The 14,727-nt window shown below is 40.7% G+C and overlaps 4 protein-coding genes across 6 annotated transcripts in view; 1 reads left to right on the top strand and 3 right to left on the bottom strand.

The window, feature by feature from the left end:
* On the bottom strand, positions 1–1,199 carry LOC112157200 (histone H1-like). Its single transcript, XM_036214204.1, has one exon. The coding sequence runs from the start codon at positions 920–922 to the stop codon at positions 206–208; it is 717 nt and encodes a 238-aa protein (XP_036070097.1). The 5' UTR covers positions 923–1,199; the 3' UTR covers positions 1–205.
* The window catches only part of LOC112157183 (B-cell receptor CD22), an 821,740-nt gene that overhangs the window by 58,374 nt on the left and 748,639 nt on the right, over positions 1–14,727 (bottom strand). The window lies entirely within an intron of this gene.
* Positions 2,437–10,671, bottom strand: armc3 (armadillo repeat containing 3). Its single transcript, XM_024289784.2, has 16 exons — positions 10,445–10,671; positions 10,241–10,358; positions 9,932–10,057; positions 9,743–9,811; positions 8,854–9,029; positions 8,590–8,784; positions 8,308–8,491; positions 8,076–8,228; positions 7,897–8,005; positions 6,951–7,200; positions 6,686–6,822; positions 4,602–4,770; positions 3,767–3,861; positions 3,062–3,175; positions 2,776–2,938; positions 2,437–2,710 (listed from the first exon to the last, which is right to left on the bottom strand). Exons 1-16 carry the CDS (start codon positions 10,490–10,492, stop codon positions 2,504–2,506), a joined length of 2,313 nt encoding a protein of 770 aa, XP_024145552.1. The 5' UTR covers positions 10,493–10,671; the 3' UTR covers positions 2,437–2,503.
* Positions 11,452–14,727, top strand: part of LOC112157190 (phosphoribosyl pyrophosphate synthase-associated protein 1) — an 8,671-nt gene continuing 5,395 nt past the window's right edge. The window contains exons 1-4 of the mRNA XM_024289799.2: positions 11,452–11,677; positions 11,822–12,035; positions 13,028–13,080; positions 13,214–13,280. Of these exons, the coding sequence (XP_024145567.1) occupies positions 11,872–12,035; positions 13,028–13,080; positions 13,214–13,280 (284 nt within the window). The 5' untranslated portion in view covers positions 11,452–11,677; positions 11,822–11,871. The remainder of the gene's footprint in view (positions 11,678–11,821; positions 12,036–13,027; positions 13,081–13,213; positions 13,281–14,727) is intronic.

Below are 14,727 nucleotides of genomic sequence, written 5' to 3'. Positions count from 1 at the left end.
AAAAGTACACAATTGTTATTGAGGTAAAAAAGAGTGACCTGTAGAAGGAGGATGTATTTTCTAATGAATTATCCAACTTCATGATTAACAACTAAATATTTCTTCATTATGACATGTCATAATTAAATAACTTATTATTACTACAAATATGCACTGATAGTATACATAGTTTTGTTATAGGATTTTTCAGAGCAGATCAGACGTTTTAACATGGCAACAGAAATTTCTCCCATCGATCCCCGTGCTCCGCCGTAAACCGTGTAAACGACTTTTTTGTAGCGCGGCTAACCGAACAGTGGTTCACTTCAAAGCAGTTCTTAGCGGGGGCTTTCTTGGCTGCGGGGGCTTTCTTCGCCGTCTTCTTGGGGCTCTTGGTGGCTTTCTTGGCCGCTGCTGCGGGCTTCTTGGCTTTCGGAGCGGCTTTCTTGGCTGCGGGGGCTTTCTTCACCGCCTTCTTGGGGCTCTTTTTGGGGCTCTTGGTGGCTTTCTTGGCCGCTGCTGCTGCGGGCTTCTTGACCTTCTTGGGAGACTTCTTGGCCGCTGCGGGCTTCTTGGCGGCGGGCTTCTTGGCTTTCGGAGCGGCTTTCTTGGCTGCAGCCTTCTGGGGCTTCTTGCTTTCGCTCGTCTTGCTCATCTTGAAGGAGCCGGCAGCGCCGGTGCCCTTGGTGTGGACCAGAGTCCCCTTGGTCAGCAGGCTCTTGATGGCGGTCTTGACGCGGACTTTGTTCTTGTCCACATCGTAGCCTCCGGCCGCCAGAGCCTTCTTGAGGGCGGCGGCAGACACGCCGCTGCGCTCCTTGGAAGCGGTCACCGTCTTGACGATCAGCTCCTGGACGCTGGGACCGGCCTTCTTCGGCTTGGCGGTCTTCTTCTTGGCGGCTTTGGCCGGAGCGGCGGCGGGAGCTGGAGCTACTTCTGCCATGTTTGTCTCTGATCGACGATCCTGTCAGTCTGAGAGTCTGACGCTGACGCGGCTCTTCTACACACCATGAGAACCGTGGAGACTCAACGCAGCGGCGGCCCGCGCGCGCGGCGGAATGGCGGAACTACTTGTGTTTTCTTCTGGCGATAAAAGAGTCAAAAATCGGGTTTGGAGCGACAAGAAAACCCCAAAATGAAGCAGCCGACAGCGGACAAGAGTCTCTTCGGTTTCAGCTCAAGTTTCGATCCGAATCCGCCGGGAGTTTCTTCGTGGAGCCTTCAGGAGTCACCAGATCCTCTGAAAGCTGACCGCTGCGGACACACTTCAGCTGCTGTTTTATCTCCTTACACGCTTTTAAAAATGTTCAAAATATGTAAACTTTCGGAGTTCGGTAAAGTTAGAAAGATATCCACAGATTCGCACGTCTGGGCTCAATATTTCTTCAGAAAAACGTTCAAATATGACAGCAAGTATCTCAATCGTCTTGTATCAACACAGAGAGCCACCTACACAACTATTTCAAAAGAAAAAAGATAGTTTTTCCCCGTTTAATGAGAAGTGTTCTCTTCGGGCTGCAGATGGAGAGAGGGCTGCTAAGGGACCGTCTACAAAGTGCAAGCTTCCAGAAAAGGCCATTCTGTAAAAGTAAAAATTATGGCAAAAATCTACCTTCTTTTTCAGATTTTTCAGATCAGTGCAGAGAGTTTTGTCACTTTAACTTCAAAATCTTCAGAGCTATTAACCATTTTAGACTGAATATGACCCATAATCATGTAAGGAAAATCTGGAAAAATTAAAAAAGTACATTTCTGGCATAATCATTGGTGTGGTAGAACAATGAGCTCATCATTAGTCAGTGCAGAACGTTTGGTGACTCTAAGTTTAATATCTTCAGAGCTATTAACCATTTTAGACCAAATATGATCCATAATTTTATTGTAAAAAAAAAAATCAGAAAAATTAATAAAGTAAACCTTTGCCATAATCTTTATTGTAGTTGACCCGTAAGTTCATCATTAGTCAGTACAGAAAGTTTGGTGTCTGTATCTTAAATTTTCCCAGAACTGTTGAGGAGATTTTTCATGCTTCATAATCTATTAAAATTGGTAAAATTAAAATAATAAAATTAAAGATTTTTTTCAAAATCTTTATTGTAGCACGAATATGGTGACAAATCTCCATTACAAGTTCACATAAAAGCCAATATTTATTTGTTTCTGAGAGGTTATTGACTTTTACAGAATGGCCTTTTCTGGAAGCTTGCACTTTGCAGACGGTCCCTTAGCTGCGTCTCTCCATCTGCAGCCCGAAGAGAACACTTCTCGTTAAACGGGGCAGATGAAACACTTAACCATCACTTTACTCCTTTTTTGACATGTTAAATCTAAATGACTAAACTGAATTTATTGAAGCAATAATATCAACCATCTGTTTATTCAAAGTGTTTTAGCCTAAATCAACAAAAGAAATAAATAAACTGTTTTTAACCTTTGGAAGAATCCACAGTGCCTTCATCTCCCTCATATTCTGAACATTTATTTCTGAAATGTCATCAGTGTGTGTATTTATGGACTCATTGCTCTATATGGTCTGATACTGCAGGGCGGCCGGCGTGTCGACGTCCAGCAGGCGTCCCGGCTGATGCATGAGGTCCACGATGAAGCGGGAGCGCCGTAGGGATCTCTGCATGTTGGGGGGATCCTCATCAAAGAGGACGACCTCGTTCCACGCCCGATTATAGTCTCCTCTAACAAGGGAGCAGCTCAGTCCAATGCAGTCAGAGAGACACTGAAGAGAAAATCATGCAGGAGTTATTTAAAGTCTGCAAACATCAGCTGACCGTGAACCGGCACCTTAAACAGAAGGGCTCTGTGGCAGTAGATCCCTTTCCTGATGGATCCGATGGGAACAACGTTTGACTGCAGGTGAAACTTGAGCTCGCTGAGATGCAGCGTCCACGGAAACTCATGGAGCTGATCTTCAGGGACCGCTCCACCCATGGCTTCACTCACCAGCCTACAACCACCACAAACTGGATGTTCAGTTGAAACTTTCAACCAAATGATTAGGAAATGATCTGAAATCCATTTAGATCTGCAGTGGGATCCCCCTGAACACCCTGCTGGAGAGTTGTCTCACCGGGCCAGAGCAGCGTACTGCTCCCTCTCGGCGGTCAGCGGGAGGACGTTCTCTTTAGCCTCTTTGATCAGCGTCTGCAGAACGCCGTCATCTGCCGTCTCATCGTTCGTCTTTCTGCTCAAAAGAAGAAAAATCCTGAACATAAAGATCTTTTTCATCACTTTCTTTATTCTTCATATTTTTTTTTAATCAATCAAATGTTGTCCATATATTAATACCTGTGATCAGCACCATGAACCTTTGATAAAAAAGTCTGTAACTTTATAAATTGTTGGTACTTTTTGGTAATATTGTTGTGATCTCTTGATAATATGTGAGATGTTTTTTATTGTGTTCTAATGTCTTTTTCTTCTTTAATCCTCTCCAAGCTCTACATATGTACCATTATTGCTATAATCTGACATTTTTCATGCTCATTAATGTTCATCGTCTCTATCAAATATATAAATAAATGGTTTCTTACAGAAAGGGTCTCTAAAGCAACAATACATTTCTTGAACATGTGTACTCTTATGTCATATACATGCATAAACGTGACTTTAAATGGTGAACTGGTGAAAGTGTTTTATTTCACAGCATCAATCAACACAGAAGCTGTTTCTGAAGTACTGGGAGATACTCAGGTTTGTAAATCAGGGTTTGTCCGTCATAGTCATGGTTTTGTGATGACAGTGTTCTGTGAAAGCGTCGTTTCTGAAGGCATACCCGGTTCCAGTGAAGACAGCAAAAACGGGTCGGTGCTGGTTGAGCGGCTGTTGGATCAGTTCCTCTAAAGTCAGAACCCTCTGACCTGTGCGAGCCTGAGATGCAGGACAGAACTCTGAGCTTAAAAGGGTCAAATCTAAAAAGAAAAGTATCTGATTCTATAAAATAACTAATAATTGTACAAAACGTGAAATGAAATCTGGTGTTCCGTGTTCTGAATCCAATTTTAACTGTTGTCACAGAAATGACCAGAATTTGTTCTTTACTTCACCTCTCCTCTATTCTTTTTGGTTTATTATATTTAGTTATCTGCGTGTCTTTTTGGTGCAGTGTGATTCAGGTGTTGTTTCAGATTCCTGGTGGATCGTCTGTGCTCCTGTTCTTGGTCGTGGACCACGCCTCTGGCTCGTCTTGGCTATGGACCTCGCCCCCTCCAGTTCTATCTGAATGAACACTATTCAAACATGTAGTTGCAGAGTTAGATAAGCCTATTCTTCTTTATTAGTCCTGGTGAATCTCCTGTCTGTCCTGGTATAGGATCTCTCCTTCATGTGGACATCTCTAAGGTTTCTTTTTTTTTGTCTGAATCACGTTTTTTAGGAGTTTTTCCTTACTAGGAAGGAGGTTCTAAGTTCAGGGATAACCAGTTTTACTTTGTCTATTTAGTTTTTAGCAGTTGTTTATATTTTCCAACTGACCTTCTCCATCTGTAAAATTACCGTCAGGAAGTTCAATGATGCTGTTGTTTTGTGATATTAATAAATAAAATGAAATTGAATCTGTAAATAATTAACACATTTATGAGTCACAGAGGCATTGAGGAGAAGCTACAAACCTTCCCGGCATCGTAGAAGCCGCTGGTGATGATGTCAGTGGAGGCCAAGCGTCCCATCAGGCTGTACTTGACAGATAAGTTGGATTTGAGGAGACTGTTCAGGGCCAGCTCACTGAAAGTATTCCTGCGACTCTCCGAGCGGGTCATTTCCTGTAGAACTTCCAAAGCTCTGGAGGAGCACATGAAACATTCAGACAGAAGTTCATCAGAACATTTCCTCTGGTTAACTTTGCATTCTACTGCCATCTGCTGGAGACTAGAGCATAAAACAGCTGTTCTCTGTCATACTGTAACTTTACTTCATGGAGAAAAAATGTAAATAAACAATGTTTTAGACCACAAATGGTTACTTTAAAATTATTTTACTTGAAAGAGTTTGGAAAAGTCATGTCTGTGACTTTATAAAGATGTTAATTTGGTCAGCAATGTTTGTGTAGGTCAGCCAACCGTTAGCATTAGCCGTTCTATGGGAAAATCCATTAAACGTTAGCAGTCAATTTTTATGAATCCATTATTGATCTATTAAGCTTAAATCTATTCAAATCCATTAATCGGTTTTATTAACCCAGCCCTAGTACAAATGTTTGAGCTAAAGGGGAACGCCATTTTTGTGAGCTCGCCACGCTAACTGCATCCAACATTCAAGTATCTTCCCCGTGATGTTTGAGGAGTTGGGAGGTGAGAGATCCAAATCCCTATGAGGAGTTTACATCTGTAGCAACTATATACTACTACTTTAAAATTCTAGATGGCGGCTTCTTCCTGAGGTCAAAGGTCAACAAAACTCAGGTTGTAGTTTTAACCTGGTGCTGTGAGTGTGGTCTTTTGTATATATATTCCCCAATATCGTTAAAAATGTGAAAATTGTCAAATTTCACATTTTACCTTAAAATAGTCGCCAAGCCATAGATTCTGTGGCCATCTCAATATAATTTCAAAATTTCCTTTGGATATCCCTGACATATATTCTTTGGTTTCATTAGTGGATTTATTTATTTTATTGTTTAAATGCTTCAAAACTTTTACAATTACTGAGGGTTTTAGAGTAATTTAGCATTTAGCTTTTATTTTAGCATTATGCTAGCTTTTTTTTTGACTAATTTGGCATTTAGCTCATATTTTCAGCATCTTCAGCAGCCACATTCAGCTTATAGCATTCACACTAGCATTACTGCAGGTAATGTAATATATCTAGTTTTAATTAATTAATGTATTCATTTTTTTAATCCTGTAAGAGATTTGGCTTCATTTATTTTTAGATAATTTCTCCCAGTGTGATGTCATCTTGTTTTCTTTCGAAAAAATGGCGTCTGAAAAAGCCAGAAGGAAGTTTCAATAGTAATATAATAATAATATAATATAACCGGCAACACTAACAGATTGTTTTCATTGTTTTTTTTTCTTTTTTATTTTTTTGCATTTTACATGGTAAAGAAACACTTTTAGGCGGCTTTTCACTGATATGCATCACAACATAACACTGATAAGTGACTGATATACGGTCGAACATGAACACTGGTCTGGAGCTAAAGCTTCAATGTAAAAGTCCTAACAATTTTACAAGCTTTAATAAAGCGTTACTCTCTTCTGACACATTTAAATCTAATTCTTAACACTGAACATTATTCATAAAAGTGGCTACAACTCTGAAATGTTGCGGAATTTTCATGAGTTTTGAGTTTGTGGCAGGAGTTAAATCTTTCCTCAAAAACCAGAAAGAAAGAAGAATTTTGAGTATCTGGACCTTCAGGACGGCTGCAGGACAGAATGAAACTCTGTGTCCGCCTGATGGTTCCTGTTAAACGCTGCTGTGTTCTGGATAAACTAGAGACGGTTATCTGTGGATTCAAGACGAGTGAAGAAAAGAGGTTCAATGTTCTAAATCAGAGGAGTTGAGAGCATGCTGACCCGCTCCAGGTAAGAGATAGATCCAAGATAGTAGAGAGTTTTTCCATCAGATGTCTTGAGGAGGTGAACAGGGACGAAGACCGGTCTAAAGTACCGGAGCAGTGATGAGAGTTTTAGTTTTTTGATGATTTAATTGATTTTTCTCCCTCTAAAATGTGATTGTGTGCTTTCTTTACCCAAGTCTGCAGAGTTCCACGGCTGAAGGTTCATCGCTGGCACAAACCTTCACAGCAAAGCAGGCGTTTTTCAACACCTCCTGGTGGTGGGAGTGCAGGAGACGGACGAGCGCTTCCAGGCCTCCGGCTCTGCGCAGCTGTTCAAGACATGACAGGAATCAGAAAACTAACCGTAGATAAACTCTTTGGAACTCCGATTCTGAGTATTAACTGCATAAACAACAACATGTCATCCTCAGTTCTGCCATAGGTTGGTGGTGAAGACCTCTGCTCTCGCGTCTTCCTCACAGGCCAGCTCAGCCACACACAGCAAGCTGCTGAGCAGAACCGCCGTGTCTTTGGACTTCAGGGCCTCAGCCAGAGCCCGCATGGCTCCGTGGGACAGGATGCTGGACCGGATGGCCTCCTGGGCTGCCATGTTGTGAAGCGTAGCAGCGGAGCTGGCCACAGTCTTTGGACAAGCTTCATACAGCTGCTGGACCAGGAGCTCATGACCCCCCGAGTTGTAGATGGAGCTGGAAGACACAGATGAAGGTCTAGTGACCCTGAACACTGAGTTTCTGTGGTGAAGGTGGTCCAGATTGGTGACTGAAGGTTCAAAAACGGGCAGAAAAAACAGGAGAAGACAAAAGAAAACAGACAGAATCTGAGATTTATGAGGAAACACAAAGACGTGAAGATGATCAGAGAGGGACTGAGGTGAAAAACAAAGAACTCAGAGGTTAGTGAGGTTAGTGACCAAAATGGATCCTGAAAAAGGAAAACAAGTCAATACAACGTTAACATTATAAATCACAGTCGAGAGAATCTGTCTTATTTTGTTGCTTTAGCATTAAGTTGATTTAGCCTCAGTCGCATGTACCCATACAGAGGGTTAAGCCATACGGGTTCTGCTGGTCTTTTGGGTTGTCCGGTGGACAATGGAGCTCGCCACAGCAGAGCTTACTACAGTGGAGCTAGCTAGCCTGCTATAGTGGAGTTCGCTAACTCGCTACAGTGGAGCTAGCTATAGTGAAGCTAGCTAGCCCACTACAGTGGAGCTAGCTAACTGGCTACAGTGGAGCTAGCTAACTCGCTACAGTGGAGCTTGCTAGCTTGCTAAAGGACAGGAATGACAGGAATCTCTACAGTTTTTCATGGACTTGAGCGGTGGTTGTGTTGGATTTCTAAGACTCAGGTGTGGGTGAGCGTACAGGTGACGGGACACCTACAGGGCATTGAGTTGGTCACCGTGTGAGAGGCCATAGAGGGCGCGGGTCGCTGCCGCTCTCAGCTTCAAACTCTCCCTCCTCAGCAGTCGTGTCAGAGTGGGAACGACCCCTGAAGACAGAGGTCAGAGTCAGCGACCTCTGGAGTCCGTCCTGCTGCGCTGAAGTGACCTCTCATGTACCCAAATCTCTAAAGACGTCTTTGCTGTCCAGGTGAAAACTCATGGCGGCCACAGCCTGACAGGCGGATGTTTTCACGCTGATGTCCTCCACAGACAGAAGCTCCACCAGAACTTTCTCTATTTCCTCCTCGTGGAGCAGCCTGAGACTCTCAGCTGTTAGAGAACACAAGAAACATTTTTAAAGTCTCAGTGATTTCTGTTTGAGATTTGAAGAAACGGTTTCGATGCTCACGGCTCTGAGCCACTTTGGTCAGACAGTCGACTGCGGCAGACTGAACTTCAGGGGCGTTTGGAGTCTGCAGGAACTGGAGCAGCCTGGTCAGTCCTCTGGATTGGTGGACCAGCTTCAGCGTCTGACTGTCGCTCAGACAGTTGGAGAGGGTTTGTAAAGCTTCAGCGTGGAGATCGTGGAAATCCTGCACAAATACAACCAGAGCCAGCCGATGATTAAGCATGTACATGCAAGAAAACACGATTTTTATGACTGAAAGGCTGAATATGAAGACGTTTTTACCGCGTTACTAAGAACATCCATGAGTTTCTCAAACCCCTGCTGCTCCCTGAAGGTGTGGCGTGAGTCCGGGTCAGTCGTGATGCAGTGTAGCGTCCTCAAAGCCAGACGCTGGATGACGGGGAAGTCGGACTTCAGCAGCTCCAGCAGGGATGGGATCCCCCCCAGCTTATGAAACGCCAGGCGGCTTTTGTAATCCTTTGAGCAGCAAAACCACAGAGATTGTTGCAAACATCCAATCAGTTCTAAAACAGAAAAAAGTCCCACCTGGACTAGATTGCAGATGACCTCCACAGAATTCTTCTGAACATCCGGGTCTGGGCTGGACAGCAGCTGGATCAGCGCTGGAAGGCCGTTGCTGTCGAATATCTGCGCCTTGCAGGTGAAATCCTTTGACAGGTGAGTGAGGCACAGCGTCGCAAACTCATGGACGACCGTTTCCTCTGCAGAGACAAAAAAGATTAAAAACATACGCACAAAGAAAATGAACAATCTAAATATTCTTAAAGACCCACTCCAGTAAAAACTGTTTTTAACGTGTTCTTTGGGCATTTTTCTGATGGTGGACATATAGACAGAACATGAAGCTCAAAAGAACATTTCTAAGTATTTCTTTATTCAAATCGCTGTGAATCAGGAGATGAATAAGGTCTGTTTGGAATTGAGCAACTGTGTTTCCCTCACTATAATGACAGAGCACCTTTTATCATAAAAAACATCTTAAAAATCATCTTATTTAAAGTGATTTTTACCTTCAACTTGATTTCATTATTTGTATTTCTATCTTTAAACTGAATGTTTCTTATTAATGTAATTTGTTTTTTTAGCGTCTTTGAGTATCTTTTAAAAGTGCTATATAAATAAAATGTATTATTATTATTATAATCCTGAAGTATGGATTAATTCTTAATGTTTACTGACGTCAAACCGATTTTGAGATGGTGCTCTGTTAAAATGTCAAGAATAGCGAGATGCTAATCAAATCCAACTATATATTGATATAAATCACATCGTTAAAATAAATCGTTATACTCCCATTGGAGCAGGTCTTTAAATACGCCCAATTATGAATCATTTTTTATTAAAAAAATGATAGAATAGTTGAAGCAAAGTCACATTTTTTTGTGTTTTAGTCTAAAAATTTAAATGTTCTTACCTTCTGGTGAGAGTTTTGCTAAAATTGATGGGATGGCGTTTAACTTTTTCAGAGCTTTCATCACTTCACCTTCAAACCAAAACAAGATGCAACATGTTCAGTCATTGTTCTGTAAACTAGAACACTAAAACGGTGAATTCTGAAACAAAAAGTTAAAATAGAAACTGTAAAAGGCAGAGAGTGACTCACTGCTAACGGCCATGGAGCCGAGAGCCGTGACGGCGCCTCGTCTGACCGCTCTGCTGCTGTGAGAGAGGAGTCTGATGAGGGGGTCCAGGGCCCCCAGTCCCAGCAGAGAAACCTTGTTCTCATCTCCTGAAGACACACAGACAGCAGGACAGCTGAAACACGGCTGAAGCTGAAGACAAACACTGAAGAGTTAGCCTGAAGAGTTAAAAAGGAAACAAAAATGTTCCAGGAACTGTCCTTTTTTATCAGGACAGCACTGATTTGAAATTTTCAGCATAAAAAAAACACATCATGAAGCAGATAATTCACCTTTTTCTGCAAATGTGAAGATGGCCTCACACGCTTTTACAATCACATCCTCCTCGGGTGAATTCAGAAGCAGAACTGCTGTTTCTGGAGATTTACTCTCGATGGAAATGAACCCAAACTGACACAATAAGGACAAAATAAGACACTTTACGACAAAAATGGAAGTTTCCTGCATGTAAATAATAAAAACAGAGTTTGTCTAACCTTCTCCTTACTCAGAGGTTCGCTGTCCTTCCTGGACTTGTGTGTCATTCTGACTCAAACAGAAGTTTGTTAAAGTTAGCTAGCAGGTCAATTCTGAGGTTAGAACTTTGAAAAAACACAAAACAAAAACTTTAATTCTCCTAAATTATAACTTTGACTCATCATTTTAGTTTAATTACAAAGAAGCACTGAACAATTTAAGCGCGCAGGAAGGGGGAGGCTTGAGGAGGACCGGAAGTTGACGCTGGGTTGCTAGGCAACCAGTCTACCCAGCTCTAGTTGCTTTTTCCGTGTTACAAAAAACTGCACAAACGAGAATAAAGGGGTTAAAAATGAAAGTAAAACTGATCAAACACAAGGGAAGTTATGGTTTATTAAAAAAAATATAAATCATCATTTCAATTCAATCTTTTTATAGCTGTAGAGATAAAATAATAATAAAAAAAAAATAAAAATAATTCTCTATGAGATAATTATGCTCAAAAATGTCCATTTGACTTTGTCCATTTAAAATGAATGAATGACCGACTAAATAAATAAATAACATGTTACTACTTGTTGATATTTGTTATAGTTTACTAACATCTATTTTTTTCAAGTGTACATGTTTTAATATTACATTTTTGGCTTTCACTTTTCAAAAAGTTTCTTTTGACATGAATTTGCTAGTGTTAAGTAGGCTAATGATCACCGATATTGCTTTTTTTATTTTATGTGAATAATTTAAATATGAGTAACCCAATTACTTCATGTTTCTTTCTTTTTTTTTTTTTTTTAAGTTTTCTATTTAGATCACATCCGGAAAACCCGACAGACAACTTTCACTTGCTATTTGTTCCAAACTACTCCTTTGTTTTTACACGTTCACGTTTTCTTAACTTTATAACTCTTTCTGATTGGTTAAAATGCCAGCTTTCGCCCGCCCCATTGAATCTTCTAAGCTTTTCATTGGTCAGACTGTGTCGCCCCGCCTTCTTTTTCAGTTATTCTGGGAATTCGTGCTCGTGCGGTTTCCGAGCAGCTTCTAGGCGGCATTTAGCCGCGTTTCTTGTTGTGTGGTAACTTTAAAGTATTTTAACCCGAGCGATAGATGTGTTTAATCATTCTGGTTTTCCTTTTCGAGCTAAAATAAAAGCGCGCGTCTTGTTTAGAAGTGTTAAATGCGCAGACGCAGCTCTGTTTTCATCCGCTGAGGCGTTTGTGGTCGTCAGGATATTTCGCTTTTGTGCTGCTGTGAGTTGTTTTTCTCACAAACGGACCACGCTGCCTCCACGTCACACGTGGAGCACGTGCTTTGTGTAGCTTTGTTTCCTTAACATTGTTTGGTTTCTCGTAAAACTTTATTTATTTGTTTATTTTTCTTCCATAATCACGAAGGAGGGAAAACCCGAAGCCGTTTCTGGAATCCTCGCGGATGCAACAACAACATGCCCCTCCGGCGTTTCGGGGCTCACAGGTCTTTGGTGTCTTCCTCTCAACCCAAACAACTGTCCTACGGCTTCACCAAGATGAACACGTCCAGGAGCGGATACCGCGTGTTCTCTGCTAACTCCACACCCGCGTGCACCGAGCTGGCCAAGAGGATCACCGAGTAAGTGAAGGCGTCCTCCCCCGTTCACACCGGGAGGACGAGGCTGACTTTGTTACCGTTTCTCGTTACCGTCCTCGACTTTCATCTTCTGAGTCTCTGCTGCAATTTGTCTGATGCAGGTTAAAAATACAAGTTCAGTTGTTATTTTAAGTTATCTTAACATAATTTAAAATATTAAAAAATAATTAAAATGTTCACATACTTTATTTACTTTAAACATTCTCAGAATTTACGTGGATTCTAGTGTTTTGGGGATTTTTCTCTAACATGTTTTTCATATTTGATGGAGATTTTGATCTAATTTAACAATCAAAAATACAAATATATAAAAAAAGTGAATAGCTTTTTTTACACCTATGAGAGCAAAAATGAGCTAAGTTTGTTCTTAAAACGCCAATGTAAATTATTATTATTATTTAACTAAAGGTTTTCATTATCATCCATGTGTTTGTTGATGTCAGATTCTAACCGCACAAACGTTATAGATTTATAAATGTAAGTAGTGTTATAAGGGAACATTTCAGAGCTTATTTTTTAAGGGCAATATATATGTATATATATTTTAAAAACATTTTGAAAAGGACTTTGCTAATACAAGTCAAATTTCTTACCACTGAATGTTTTTTTTTCCTACTTGTCTAAAAAAATGGTTGAAAGAACCAAAGGAAAATCTTTCGATCTATTTTCATGTCCAATGATGCTGTTTGTAGACCCAATCAAACAACTGGTCAGAGAAATTCACCTCCCAGTTGTGGGCGGGACCATTTTAGAGGAACAATCCCGCCCCCCTTCCCCTCTCTGTTGGTGAGAGCTCTCTGTTTACATGCTCTCCCGTCTGCTTACAGAATAAACAGAATAAAGAAATACAATTTTAGCTTAAATTTATTTATACATCCAGAAAAAAACACATTTTTCATCAGATTTAACTCATTTTTTTCATATCACATTTATGTATGTATTCATTCCTTCTTTCATCCATTTATTTATTTCAGACGTCTCGGCGTGGAGTTGGGAAAATCTGTGGTTTTCCAAGAGACCAACTCAGGTATTTATCTGCTTCTTGCAGTTCCTCTCATTTATAAAACATCTCACTAAACATCGTCTGGCTATTGTCTTCTTTGTTTTGGGACTCAGAAACTCAAAAATAAACCATAAAACGTTTTTTGTCTGTATTGTAGAAACCAAAGTCGACCTGAAGGAATCCGTCCGCGGACAGGACGTCTTCATCATTCAGACCATTCCACGGTGAGAGGAACGACCTGAACTCTTTCATCTATTGTCATCCGTTTGTGTCGTTTCTGCTCAACTTTATTGTTGGAATGTCCACTGGTACTTTCTGTTGTCGTTTTTTAGGAGATTCTCTTACGTAAACAGACAAACAAACTGTTGGGTTCACTGAATCACGATCAGCTGTTCAGAGAAATCCGGCTGCTGTTAGTGAATAAACAGCAGCTCAGTTTGAACTTTGTTCTGCATTTTTTCAGCTTCACATTATCTGTTATCTTCAGCTGGTTTTGCTGAAAGCTCCAGTTTTGATATAAACTGTAGAAGCTGCTGCTCTCCTGTTATCACAGTCATAAATGCATCTCAGTGAGACCGATGATGTTTTCCCGTCCAGATCTGTGACCTCCAGCGCGTACAAACACCAACTGCTTCCATCTGCTGGTAAAACGTGACGTTGAGAGAAACATTTGTCTTTCCTGAAGGGCTGTTTAAACTCGTGTCGCAATTCTGTACATCAGTTTTGTTTTTGTGTGTGACGTATTCAAGACTTCATGAACTTTATTGAAACGTGACCGGTTAATGAATAACTGAGTGCAAATACTTTACAGAAACGTGTTATTGATCTGTTTCCACTAAACTCACAAACATTTGTTTTATTAAATCTCTTAAAAAATGAAAAACTTTCTCAAAACTAACAAATATGTATTTTCCAATAAGTTGCAGGAGTAAAAAAAAAGCACATGATAAAGATGAAAAAACCTGTATATTTTTGCTCTGGAGTAAAAATTACACTTTTCTCCTAAAAGCGCGAATCTTCTAAATACATCCGACAAGTCGGCGTAATGCTGCGTTCATGCCGAATGCCATTCATGGATCAGATTTGCTATCACTGTCCCTTTTCCAACACACGTCATCAACGGTCAGCAACGCTAGCAACGGTTGTTCTGTGTAACGACAGGAGCTAACGATGCTAGCACTGGTTGCGTAAGACTTTTCTCACAACTGTGTAATCACTGCAGCTAACGATGCTAGTAACGGTTGCTAAGGACCTTTCCGACCATGTAGTAAAGCAACAAGAGCTAACGACAAAAGCAAAAACAAAGCAAAGTTTTGAGCATTAAAGAAGCTGAAACATCACAGAGCAGAAGATATTGCTTAGTAGTACATAGATATGAACAAATGTTCAACAAACTTGTTTATTAGACGTAGACAATGGACCAAAAACATATTTTTTGCACAAATGGAACCCCATACTTCGATATGAACATATTAGGAATGTGGTGTGATTAACAAAAAACCTGCGTTACCAAAGAAATTCAAAGATTTGTTTTAAATAAAATGGTTGCCATGAAGATAAAACCTGCAGAAAAGCTGCTGCTGTTAAAACAAACAAAAAAAATCTATGAAGTTTTCCCACAGGGGGGTGCTCTCGTCACTCTCAGCTTTGATTTTTTTTTTTTTTTTTTTT

This window comes from Oryzias melastigma, linkage group LG1 (assembly GCF_002922805.2).
Source record: "Oryzias melastigma strain HK-1 linkage group LG1, ASM292280v2, whole genome shotgun sequence".
Classification (NCBI taxonomy): domain Eukaryota; kingdom Metazoa; phylum Chordata; class Actinopteri; order Beloniformes; family Adrianichthyidae; genus Oryzias; species Oryzias melastigma.
This window is presented reverse-complemented; position numbering and strand designations above follow the sequence as displayed.

Bases quoted from the DNA above. Each gene is read 5' to 3' on its own strand.
- LOC112157200 (XM_036214204.1), bottom strand. From the start codon at position 922: ATGGCAGAAGTAGCTCCAGCTCCCGCCGCCGCTCCGGCCAAAGCCGCC.
- armc3 (XM_024289784.2), bottom strand. From the start codon at position 10,492: ATGACACACAAGTCCAGGAAGGACAGCGAACCTCTGAGTAAGGAGAAG. The intron at 10,359-10,444 runs GTTAGACAAACT...TTATTGTGTCAG, and splicing joins AACCTCTGAGTAAGGAGAAG to TTTGGGTTCATTTCCATCGA. The intron at 3,176-3,766 runs GTATGCCTTCAG...TCTTTTGAGCAG, and splicing joins GCTGTCTTCACTGGAACCGG to AAAGACGAACGATGAGACGG.